At 38.0% G+C, this 13602-nt stretch overlaps 1 protein-coding gene across 19 annotated transcripts in view; it reads right to left on the bottom strand.

Annotated features, from left to right (window-relative positions):
- EIF4G3 (eukaryotic translation initiation factor 4 gamma 3) overlaps positions 1–13602 on the bottom strand; it is a 365407-nt gene that overhangs the window by 31706 nt on the left and 320099 nt on the right. For all 19 annotated transcript variants that reach the window (XM_067722978.1, XM_067722985.1, XM_067722940.1 and 16 more), the window contains 5 exons: positions 12240–12333; positions 11116–11233; positions 9403–9623; positions 7100–7218; positions 2998–3170 (listed from right to left, as the gene is read on the bottom strand). In XM_067722978.1, the coding sequence (XP_067579079.1) occupies positions 2998–3170; positions 7100–7218; positions 9403–9623; positions 11116–11233; positions 12240–12333 (725 nt within the window). The remainder of the gene's footprint in view (positions 1–2997; positions 3171–7099; positions 7219–9402; positions 9624–11115; positions 11234–12239; positions 12334–13602) is intronic.

Genomic DNA, 13602 nt, shown 5'->3' on the forward strand with positions numbered 1-13602 from the left:
GGGACATGGGTTCGTGCCCCGGTCCGGGAAGATCCCACATGCCACGGAGCGGCTGGGCCCGTGAGCCATGGCCGCTGAGCCTGCGCGTCTGGAGCCTGCGCTCCGCAACGGGAGAGGCCACAGCAGTGAGAGGCCCGCGTACCGCAAAAAAAAAAAAAAAGTAGTCAAGGAGGAGATAAGAATTTCCTTTCCAATAAGCCTCTCCCAAAATGAAATATTAATATATCAAGATTCCTTGAAGGGCACATATTTTACGTCTCTAGTCAACTCCAATTTTTACTGACCTGTTTTTCATTTGTTTATTACACTTTCAAAGAGGTTCCAATTCCATGGTGAACAGTGAGCTACACTCAACTACCTTTAGTAGACAGTTTTTAAAAAGAAGTCTTCTGAGGCCATATTAAATGACTGTACCACACTATTTGAAATGCACCTACACAGTAATGTGCCCACGTACCTACCTATCTAATTTGCATGATAAAGTATTTAGATTCAAGTCCTGAAATTTCCAAGAGGATGGCTTGATGTTGTGGAAATGTTATTTATATACAGCAACTAGTATGCTCAGAGTTGATACAGCATCTTGTAAGGAAAATTCCAAAGGATCTAAGCTTTATTTATAAACCACATGACACAAAGAGCCTATCTGAAATTTCCGTCTAGTCTATCTTACTATTTAAGTAGCAGTGCATGCTTTGGGGAACTGTAGGAGAAAGGGCAGATTAACAGTTGGAGGTCTTCTCCTTTGTTTTCCAGAACCATCACAGCTTTAATGACTGCTCAGAAGTTGGCATCTAAGCAGTATCAGCATCCAAGAAAGCTGACCTTGTGTTCCCCCACAGCGCTATGTAAGGACACAGATCTTTGGATACTGGGACTAAAGAGACAGAAGACAGGGCATGTCTGTGGCTCCAGTGAAATGTGCCTCTCTGGACAATATGATCTATTTATAACTTAGGCTTCAGAAGGAATTGGGAAACTACCAACTCCTTGCAAGAAGGCTCTTGGTAAATAATAACCAAGAGGCTATCTCTTTGTTTCCACCGTGCCGGGCCTCTGCATTTAGGAAAGAATAGGGGTCTTCATAGGGCTCTTGGTCTAAGGATGGTTAGGTCTAACTAAGTATCAAAAGCTGGGCCTGAAGCCGCTGCATTATCACAAGCTGCAGAGGAAGGAGGGACAGAGAGAGATGAAGCAGTTACCGAGACACAGAAGTGTTCATCTCATTTCTGGTCTAAATAAAAGGCTGTGGCTGTGGTTATACTGCCAGCAGCAGTGACAGCACCACCATGAAAGTGTGGACACCATGTCTGGATGTGACATTTTTTCCTCAGGGAATCCCACAAAGAGAAATGAAAATGTCCGAGGTAGCTGAGAAACCAAGCTAGCACCTCACAAGTTCAATTAAGGCCAAGGAAGCTAGAACACACTCCTTTGAGGGCTTTCCAGGTATGAATCAACTTCTGAGTATAGTTTGAAGAGAGACAGGAAATGGTAAACAGTAATCTAGCATTCTCATTTCCAAAACTTTCTGGTGAATATATCATAGTATCTGGTAAAAAGCAAATATTTATAAATTAATATAATAGGTATTACTGAAACTATAGTTGCAAGTTGGCTAGGGGCAGAACTCAATGTGTGAGGCTATAAATACCCTCATTTGCTCTTGTTATTTACACTGGCTGGTTACTGCAGTGAATCTCATATATCTCTTTTAAAACTGAAAAAACATCCTGGCTTTTAAAGGCCAACAACCATAGCAACTTTTGCCAAAGTTTCTTACTAATAAGTTAACTGGGTCAGATGGCCTTAATCTGGTCAAGTCACTGAATCGAGAGAAATCTAGCTCATTGCTGAAGGGTAACTTTTTAATGATCCTAGGAACAAATATACATCTTCTGGGACCTTGAGGACAATGTCATCGTTCCTTACAACATCAAATGAATATTCCTAAGTACATTCGACCTTGGCATTTAATGGTTACACTATTCTAAGCGGTTGGCCATATCTGAAAGATACACAGTGATCACCAGCATTTAATTTACAAGAACACAAAAAAGATTGGCAAAAAAGATTTACAATGAAAAAAATAACTTAAATAGTGCAGAATTCTTACGGCCATCCCACTCAACGAGCATATACCCCGAATGAGTATGAGATGTGAGATTTACCCCATCTGACATTTATCCTTCAGGAGGTCTTAGTTCCTTTTCTCTTAGAAAGTGGGTACCTGTCAGTCCTGGGTGTGGTTCTATGTTTACCTTTGCACAACATGGCTCCTAAAAACAAAATTTTTGACCATATGCAATTTTCTCCTTAAATATTGATTTTAGAACATAAGCCTGGGCAAGATTCTGTGATTGTACCACAAAGAACCTGATCCATGCATTTGTGATGATCACAAAGACGATCAGAACCTGATCAAATAAGGATATAACACAAGTGACAGCCAGCCTTCATCAAACCAGCCATCAAGAGAAATCACAATGAAACCAACTTGGAATAAACTATATCATTAACAACTTGGGAGTTACATATGCTTCTATGGGGGTACAGTGAACAGACAAGCACTTCCTGTCCAAAATGAACCATGGTTTACTGAAAGAATAAGGCTTTTAGGTTTAAGTTAATTTTCCAGAATTTTTCTCACAAAGAAAAGCTTTTTCCTAGAGAACATGCAGGGGTTTACATATAAATGGGCTGATGAGCTCAGAGCTGCCCGACAGTTAAGGGGGTCTCTGCTATCTTACTTACATCATAATATATGTCTAACAACTAGATACAGAAAATCAGAAAATGACCATTATGCCCTAGCACAATCTATAAAATGCCATCATATCAACCAACATATTATCAATACAATACACATCAACATATTATGGTAGATACAGTTTTAATCTATGGAAACAGCTAAATACTTTAAAAGATATGTACTTTTAAAATTAAAGACTATTAAGAGCCTAGTAACTGAATACCACTCTTGAGTAGGATACCGACCCTTTGAAAAAGTCCTGTTTGCTGAGTTTTTCTGACTGCACCAGCTGATACAGTAATTGGCCCATGTGATCCCTGGTGATCTGGCTCCTTTCCAGGGTGGACTCCACACCCATTCTCACAAACACATATAGCAGGCCCTGGGCATTCAGCTCTTCCACACACTGCATGGCTTCCTGTTCAAATAGCAAATAAAAGCTTACTCCAAAATATGGATAGAATCACCAGAGTGTGAAAATCAGTTTAAAATCTTTTACTTATGACAAAGTCAGTAGACAACTCTAAGAACAAGACAGTTTTCATATATATAGAGTTAAACATTAATATAGCGCAGTAAAATCCAGGTTAATATGGGCAATGTTATGAGGCATATTTAAAAATACTAGTGCATCTTTACAAGGCTAATGTGTTTAGATTAACAATGTTATTGAAGATCACTCAAAGGACCAGAGGCAAAAATGTATTTTTCTACACAATATTTACTTATATTATGATCATTTTAAAACTGGAAATGGTATATTATGAAATAATATTTAAATAGAAATTCAATGTCATGATTCAAAGGCCTTAATGTGGCAACTGAGGTAATTCTGTTTGGGTATGTAATATTTGCAAAATCTTCAATGAAAAATGCCTTCCTTCATAGTAAAGTTGACATGGTTAGCTGAAGTACTAAAAATGTTTTAGGAAGATATTGGGATGTGGGGCTTGTAAACTGGTCCTTACCATGGGATGATCTAGCTAGGTCAATATCTTTGATCTGGAGGATAAAAGCCTGGCAGCCAGGGTCACTGAATCACCAATACAGCAGTGTGCCTCCCTGCCCTCAGCTACCTCAATTTTGTCTGAGTCCAAAATCCTTTGGTTCAACACCTGAAGAGAGTAGCTCTTCTGAGGGGGAAGATGCATGTGAGAAGGGCAGCCTCCTGACTGAAGAAGGGAGTAAGGCATATCTGGGTGTCTCACTGCTATTTTATTTCCCCTCTGCTACTTTATTTAATACCTCCCACATCAATTTTTTAACTAAAAAAATTTCAAACTATAGAGAAATTAAAGAGTAATACAAGGTACACCTATATACCTTTACTTCAATTTAGATTCATCAGTTGTTAGCTTTCTTTCTCTTCATATATCCAAGAAATTTAACATTCATACAATAGTGTCAACAAAAATATCTGGTATATATAGTGCACATTCGAATTTCCACAATTGTCCCCAAATGTCCAATATAACTTTTTGTTGTTGTTGCTCTAGGATCCAACTGAAACACGACATCACATGTCATGATGTCTCTTTAGACTCCTTCTTTTTGGCCTTGCTGTGCGGCTTGAGGGATCTTAGTTCCCCAACCAGGGACTGAACCCAGGGCCCTGGCAGTGAAAGGTCCAAGTCCTAACCACTGGACCGTCAGGGAATTCCAATTCCCGCTTTAGACGCTTTGAGTCTAGATCAGTCCTTTCTCTCTTTTTTGTCTTTTTATGACACTGGTACTTTTGAAACAACTGATCATGTAAAGCTATTTCTTACATACACTTTTAACCAATCAATCCTTCTGTTTCCAGCCCCATCTGCACCTCACGCACATTCATGGTCTGCTAAGTAAATTACCATTCATCCTTCTAACTTCCAGAATGTTGCTGCCCTCTATTCCTTATGCTCTTTATCCTTGTGGGTTTTTACCTCATTTTAAGCCTATCATCATCATTAAAAGCCCTTTTCAGGAGACAGTAAAAATGAATGCAAGTACTCAGTGCTCAGTACTAAACCTGAAGTGACTAAGTGTCTTCCAGTGAGTATTTAGTCACTGAATCTGCCTACCAGGCCAACTAACTACATCATGGAACTTCTAATGAGAAGCTTCTAATTTCACAGCAGTTCATAATCTTACCCTTCTCCCTGATTTTCTAATGGTTTGATTCTTGTTTTTGAGCTCTCAGCTGAAATGACACCTCCTATAGTCCCTGTGACTGCCCAATCACCGGCTAGCATACCACCTAATTTTACTTCTCTGCACTATAACATTGTTTTCTTTTTGTAGTAGTTGTTTATTTATTTTTAGGGCAGCTTTGTCTGTATCTCCCACTAGAACATAAACTCCATAAAAGAAACATAAAAAAACAGACTATGTTGTTCACTACATATACTACAATATTTCCAGGAAGTACTCCTTACAATGTGGCTGGCACATTTCAGGTACTCAATACATACATGTATCACGTAGGCTAAAAACACAAGATGTGGAATCAGACAAATGAAGGTTTGAACCCTGGCTCTGCCACTTACTTATTATTGTATGAGTTTAGGGATGTAACTTGATCTCTCAGCTTTGACTTCCTATCATAGGGTTACTATGAGGATTGCAAATAATACATATATATTGATAGAAGCACTTGGCACATTGCCAAACACAAAACAAAGCCTCAATAAATATTAATTTGTATTAGCACCTATTAAAATATTAGGGAAAAAACTCCCTTAGAATGAGCTCTGTAAGCCTTTAATACCCTAAAGGTAATAAGAAAAAGTATAGTTCATGCTCTGAAGCTAGAAGCCTGGATTTGAACCCTGAGTCTACCACTTATCAGCAGTATGAGCTAGAGCAAGTTACTTTACATCTTTGCACCTCAGTTTCCTTATTGTAAAAATGGCTATTATAATAATATTAATGTCTGGATGGTATTATGAGGATTAAATAAACTAATACACATAAAATACATGGAGTAGCACCTAGCACACAGTAAGTCCTCACTACGTCCGACATTATTACCTGGTTCCTATTGCCACTCAGCAGCAGAGCTGCCTTGTACAATGCATAATGACATTCATGAGTCATAACTGACTCTGTCCCTTCCGCAGGCTTGGTCTAGGGCTAAAGAATCTTCGAAGGGTTCTCTTGTTGCACCTAAGTGTTACGAAGGTCTTTTTCTTCTTAAACCTCCAGTTCATCACAGGGTCCTACTTTTCCTCTTTCAAAGTATTTGTTGCTCACTGACGTTGTATATCCTTTAAATTATTTCTAAAGACAATCTCTACTGCTTTCTTCCTTATTGTTTCTGTTTTTCATCTTTTCTTAGTCTTTCCATTTTCTTCTTTCCCATTTCCCTACTTCCACATAAGGAAAAGGCTGTGCTGCCAATTTGTAAGAATACTCCTCATTTTCCAGGAATCTAACAAACCACAGTATATGAAGTCTATTCTTTGGCTCATTGCAGCTAATGTTCACTTATTTTTGCTGCATTTCCAAGGGTTTCTGCAAAGTACTCCTCTCCAACTCGCTCATGAGCAAAACTTCTTCCTACTTCTTGTAAATTTTGGACAATTTCAGTAAGCTTTTGCCAAAGCAAAAGTAGTTAATGTATCTGACAAATATTTTAACAGATAAGCCTTTGCTGACTCCAGATCCCTAAACTAGGCCTCATTATATGATCTCTCCTAAGACCCTATAGGTCTACTACAGTTTAACTATTTATAGAATTTATCTGTTTATGATCTGTCTCTACCTTAAGACTACAGGGCTCGTGAAGTCAGGCAGTACGTATATCTTATTCACTGCTATCTTAAAATGAAGATCAAGGAGAAGGTTAAGGTTAAAGAAGGGCAAACGGAAAGCCACATCTTGAAATGTTTCACTTAGGCTGTCTGACCCTAGCACATTACTTACTCTTTTGTGCCTCAGTTTTCCACTTATGAAATAAAGAAAAAGTAATGTCAGCTGTACTTTAAAGTTAATATGAGAATGATGATAAAATGATTGTAAAGATAATGACAGGTAATATATAAGGAGCCAGGAATTCCTCATAATGATAATGTGTTGTTTTTTGTTCATCAGTATCAAAGTCAATTTGGTTACTCCATAGTGGGAATGGATTGATACCCGTTCTTCCTTCCAGACCATTGATCTTGTAAACTACAGTATCAATTTAAAAGAGAGTACTTGGCAGAAATGCATCAAAGTTGTGCAAACTGAACTGTGTAAGTCTTGGCTTACTCACTCTAAGTCTCGTCAGTTCACAATAACTGACTTAGACCAGAACCAAGTTCCTCTGTCTCTTGCCACGGGGCTTTCTGTGTTGTTGTTGCTTTCTTTTTTAAAAATTTCATTTACCTTAAAATCATTAATGTGTAGAAATTCATCAATGATAGATTTGGACTTCCTCTCCATCTCCTCCTCTGACAAGGCAGGCTTGTCAGGGGCTGACGTTGCTGGAATTTCTGGTTTCGTTACTAGTGAGGTTAAAAAAAGTGAGAAAGTAAAAACAACAAAAATTATCATTAAAATGGGAGGATTATGGTTGACAATATTTATGTGTTGTTACATTGTTTTTTTAGTAAAGGCATTAAAATAGATACAAATTTGACAAAGCAAGCTACCTAAAAGTAGAATACAGAAACATTTTTTTAGAGTAGGTATGCACTAAGTAACTTCATAATCCACAACAGCTACAAGGTATAGGGACATGATAAATTTTTATAATTAGAGTTTTGTTCCTTTCTGTATTTTTTTTAAATTGAGGTACAGCTGATTTACAATATCACATTAGTTTCAGGTATACAACATAGTAATTCAACATTTTTCCAGATCATACTCCATTTCCTTTCTGTCTTTCGATTCCTCTCCATTGCTTCTATGATGAAGAGCACATGAGGCCCACACAACCGTGCACAGAGTTACAGCCACATTGGCCTTTGGCAGCTGCTTGAATACGCCATGGTTCCTCCTACTAATACTTTGCTCACGGTGCTCCTGCTGTATGAAATGATCTTTCTCTCTGTCTCTCATCCATCCCTCCCTGCAAACCTGTTTTAACTCCTCTTGGTCCTTCAGACCTGAGGGAAGCCTTCCCTAACATCCCTCTGTGTCAACTGTACTTAGCTCCTTTGTTAAGTACTCTCTTAGAAATACATTTCCTTCTTTCATAGCATTTTGCTCAGTTTGTATTTATATATCATCTTTCGTGGGGTTATTTGATAAAGTTCTTCCTGATCCAGCAGACTGAAGGCCAAGAGCAGGGGTCGAGTACCCAGAAGTCACTAGGTGCTCAGGTGCACGTGGCAAATGAACAAATGGCCCAGACAATAAACATGCAGAGGGCAGCTGTGCTACATTATTCACTACACACAAGATTATTTTCACACCCTACCTTGTTATGTTCTCAAAATAAACTAGCTCAGATAAGAAAGCCACTTGTAAAGATCCGGGGTGGTGGTGGTGGGATGAATTGGGAGATTGGGATTGACATATATACACTAATATGTATAAAACAGATAACTAATAAGAACCTGCTATATAAAAAATAAATAAATAAAATTCAAAAAAAAAAAAAAAACCCCACTGAAAGATCCGAAGTCTTTATCAGTTGGGAGGAGACATTTCAATTTGCCTGTGAAATCCATTTAGAAACTACAGTTGGGAGACACAATTTAAATAGTGAAACAAAATTGGAAGCTCGGAAAATGTTGTAAAACAACCAGTATTACTTCAGGATTAAGATTTAAAACTATTTTTCATCACTGTCATCATCAAGACATCTAATACCTTTTGCAAACTTTGTATTTATTATTGTAATGTCCTAAGTATTTACATGTATTAACCTCACTTTTAATCTCCACAACTCTACAGGGTTAGTACACTTATTATCCCCATATGACAGATGAGGACACTGAAACACAGATAGGTTAAATACATGAGGCAGTTTTTAGAGCACTATTTGAGTTGGTCCTCTAAGCACATACATGCTCAACATGTACAAAAACCAAAGAGGTTCCAAGATGAAGGTAACAAAAGACAACCTGATACTTTCTCTTTGGTTTGCCCTGTTGTGGCTCAAGAGTGTCAGAATTTTCATACATTTGAGGGGCTGTACAAAGGACAGGCACTCTAATGCACACTGGGGTATAATTTAGGGAACTTCTAAGAAATTCACTGCTTAATATACATCAAGAGGACCTCATCATCATCACTTTTAATAGTGAGGGGAAATTTTACAAATTGCTGAACAAAGGGATACCTGGGGAATGAGAACTATGTTATAAGATTCTGAAGATACCCTTTAACTTTTACATCACTTTTAATAGTGAGAGGGGAAAATTTACAAATTGCTGAACAAAGGGATACCTGGGGAATGAGAACTATGTTATAAGATTCTGAAGATACCCTTTAACTTTTACATCACTTTTAATAGTGAGAGGGGAAAATTTACAAATTGCTGAACAAAGGGATACCTGGGGAATGAGAACTATGTTATAAGATTCTGAAGATACCCTTTAATTTTTAAGGCACTGGCGTGTGTGCTGTTATCATATACTGATTCTGAAATCTACTCAGGCACAAAGTCTCCTTTGCATTTTTTCCCTTCCAAATTTAAGGGCCCAATCTTCACCTGTACCTGTTCATATAAAGCCTCTCACCTGACTCCCTGATTCTGCTTCGCTCAGCCTCGGTGCTGTTCCTGTCCGCATCCATGCCTCCTGTAAGCTGCTTCACAGTCTCCAGCATCTCTCTCCGTTGCTCTTCTTGAGACTGATTGTCTAACAGGTCTTTACTGCTGCTGCCCCTCATGAAAGTGTTTGGACGAGCTGTTGCAGATGGAAGGGGCTTATCATTCTTCTCCCTGCCCATGCTTCCGCGACTTAAAAGACAAAACAACAATTTTCAAACTAAAGACCACCCCATCCACTCTGTATTCAAATTATAAAATAACACTAGGACTTTCTAAAAGTATGCAGAAGAATTTTTCACAGATAACTTCAGATGTGTGAGGCAACAATTATATTTCAAAGTGTAATTATTTATATAAACAAGTAAAATCATGCTTTAAAGAGAATATTAAGATGTGTTCGACTTTTTTCTTAAATGTTAAAGGGATACCACTTGAAAATTTTAAATGCTAATGGAAATTCTTTATTTAAATTAAAAAAAATCTTTTAAGAAAAAAGAAGACAGTAATGAATGTATGAGCTAAATGAGTGAAAGGGAAACAGAGTACCAAAAGAACGTGGTATCACAATCTTAAAAACTTTCAGTGATACTTTATTTATTCAGAAACTTCAAACACATGGAAAATATTTGAGAACCAAGTAGTAGAAACAGTTTTTGAATAGCCAAAATCGCACACTTCGTTCATTTTAAGAGAGAATCTTCCTATCTTCCTACTCTTTTTTCAGACAATTCTGACCAGCTGGGCAAATAGGTCCTTGGCCCAGGGCAGATCAGAAACAGAGAATTTAAAAGTAGAAAAGAGGGAAGACCTAGAGGAACGACAATGTTCTAACCACTATGAAAGAACATACACAGTACTCAAACAGCAGGGCCATCAGGGGAAACCTAAAGCAGGGCAAAGAGCCACAAACACCTCAGCAGCACAACCGATGCTCAGTGGCAATCTATGCCATCATTAAAAAGTTGACCTGTGCTATGTTTTGTTTCAAAAGCCAAGAGAATAGTAATACAGCTTAGAAAATCTACTAGTTATACTAATTATAATAAAAAACAAAAATTTGACAGTTTAAAGAAACTCAGCTCTAAAAGTGTTTACATGAAAAAATTTTATTCTCTGTCACTATATTACAGGTCCCCATCCACTCTCTATAAACTAGTCAATGGAACACTTGACTGTATAAATCCTACAAAAATGAAAGTAGAAAGACAGTAGAATATAGAGAGTAGTGAAAAATAAAAGACAACCTCAAATATAACTCCAAGGACAGTGTGACAGAGAAATATATGGGTGGGCTGTTATGCCCTTTAACTCACAGCTTGAGAGTGCTAGGTTAACCTAGAGCATCCTGAGGCATTACCTTGGAGAGCCCTACACAAGCCTCCATGGCTCTTTGGGTGGGCCTGGCTTTCTTAGTCGAGCAAAGTATTAGATATTTGTCAGATAACTTGCCCTTCCCTTCCACCTCATCCTAAATCTATAATTTCCTTATCTTGGAGAAAATCAACTTTAGGGATGAAAGGAATCTATCCATAGGCATTATCATAATCTGTGTGTGTGTGTGTGTGTGTGTGTGTGTGTGTGTGTGTGTGTGTGTGTGTTTGGGGGGAGGGAGAGAGAGACAGACAGAAACAGTCTGACAAGCAGGTCAGTCTTGAGTTAATGTGCAGACCGAGCTTCTTACCTAGTTAAGGTCCGTCGGGAATCAAACTCTAAAGGCGTGGATGATGTAGACCCTGAGGGTGCTGGAGGTTGCAAAGCAGAGAATCTGTTTAAACTGGAAGCACTTGACCTTAAGGCATCTATAGGTATTGAGAAGTGAGAAAAAAATACAAATCACATGACTAAAATACAGCTTCTAATTGATCTGCCTCCTTGGGGTGGGGCCTGAGACTAGGCACTTCTAACCAGCCTAATAAGGTGGTACCAATCTCCTGGTCCACAGACCACACTCTCAGAAGCACAGTGTTAGAGGGATCTTGTATGCAAAAAAGGATTTAGGAATCTTTGTTCACTACAACCATTTGCTCCTTTAAAAATATAATTAAATTATCCTAAGTAGGGCATGGGAATGGTAAATATAGGAAGGAAGGAGGCAAGCAAAAGCAAAACAAAATATTTCACTTAAAAAAGCTAACTAACAGAAATGCTGTGATATCATTTACATAAAATTATGGATGTGAGTTTAAGTGAACAATTTCTTTTCTAATTTAAAAGAAAAAAGGTCAAAATTACGTAGTAGAAGGGAAATACGGGAAGGAGGTTAACAATGAAGTTTACATTTTTTCCATTGGTCTTTCTTTAGCTTTTAAGATGTGTTTGTAATGATCCAAATATTTCAGTCCTAAAGCCAAATCTCTCAAAATCTACTTTCGGCAAAGATTTTGAAAAATATTTTAATCTAATTCTTTTTTTCTTTCACAACTCCCTGAAATTAAATGCTTGTGCGTAATAATATTATTTTTCTCAGCAATATGAGTTTCCCTTTTTAACCTGGAGTCCCAGTAATTTTTCTAATTATACTGAATTTGTGAACAATAACAACAGCAACAAAGGAATCAAATAGATTAAAGTTTTAAATAACCTAACTGAATTAAAAAAATTTTTTTTAAATATTCAAAATACCTAAGGATTCTTACTGAGGAAGAAACGCTCAAATTATGTTAGAGTGGGACACCAGTAAATCCAGCTATGATTAGTCTATAGATATTTTCCTAAAATTGTTTATGAAATGACTGCAGAAAGCACTGTAAGGTGAATGCTAATAGACCACATGCAGGCTCCCAAGAAGGGATACTCCATACTTACCAGTCTCACTTGCCTTTGCTCCACCACTGCTGCCTTTTCCCCAACTGCCCAGCTGTGCTTTAGGTACCAGCTGAATTTTCTCATCAATTGTGGGCTGTAACATAAGTGACCACAAGTCAACAATAGGAAATATTCTAGAAGAACAGTTTACCTTTTTTTTTTTTTTTTTTTGCGGTACGCGGGCCTCTCACTGTTGTGGCCTCTCCCGTTGCGGAGCACAGGCTCTGGACACGCAGGCTCAGCGGCCATGGCTCACGGGCCCAGCCGCTCCACGGCATGTGGGATCCTCCGGGACCAGGGCACGAACCCGCGTCCCCTGCATCGGCAGGCAGACTCCCAACCACTGCGCCACCAGGGAAGCCTCTACCTTTTTTTTTTAACCGTGAAATAAAACCAATTTCAACAACAAAATTTTGCCTGGAATGCGCACGTAAGAAACATAAATGGGAGCTGTTCGCATTAAACTGGGATTCCCATGGCCCCTGAAGCACTCTCTGGAATCCAGCTTCCACAAAATACAGTTAGAAACCACTGGTCTGGAGAATGCATTCAGATCCTCTAAGACGGCAATGCCAATCTGCTAAACATAAGTAGTTTCTAGTGATTCCCCTCTTACAATAATGCCCAGGGATTTAAAAAAGGAAAAAAGAAAAAAAAAAAAGGAGTAAACAAATACTACAAAGTCAACTCATTAATCTCTTCAAGTGACTGTCAGAAAACAGGCTGAAAGACACAAAGATTTCACATTTTAGCAAAGCCTAAACTAGGGTGGGGATGGGAAGGAGAGGTGGAATAGGAGCATTCAACAAAGAGGAATAAGACAAAAGAGGATGAAATGTTAAGACAGGGAGTTAAGGTGCCCGATATCTCGCAGGTTTAACTCTCCCAGCACAACTTCAGTACAAATGAATCCAAGTTACTCATAAAATGCACACCACAGCACAAAAGCTGTAAAGCAGTGCCTTGTAACAAAGGTATTACTATATTCTGACGGTACTGTTTGCTATATGACAGTTAACAGTTAACAGTGAATTTGCTTAATGGTTTTGAACTTTTAATGAGATGTTTATATAGAGTACCTACAGTATAACTGCCTGAATATATACTACATTTATTTTTTTTAATTTATATATTTTTCAAAATATTAAGGAAATAATGTTGTAGGCTTATCATAGTGCCCATGCACAGAAACAATATTGTAAAACACAGACAAATGATTTTGGTTAAAACTGTCTCTTGCTGGAAATGGAAGTGGATGGGAATCAAGTTGTATTCAGAAATGGAATTCCTTCTCTGAGACATAAACAACTGGAAGAATGTACCAGAGTCTTAGAGAACAGGATCCCAGCTGATACATCAAAAG

Source organism: Pseudorca crassidens, chromosome 2 (assembly GCF_039906515.1).
Source record: "Pseudorca crassidens isolate mPseCra1 chromosome 2, mPseCra1.hap1, whole genome shotgun sequence".
NCBI lineage: Eukaryota > Metazoa > Chordata > Mammalia > Artiodactyla > Delphinidae > Pseudorca > Pseudorca crassidens.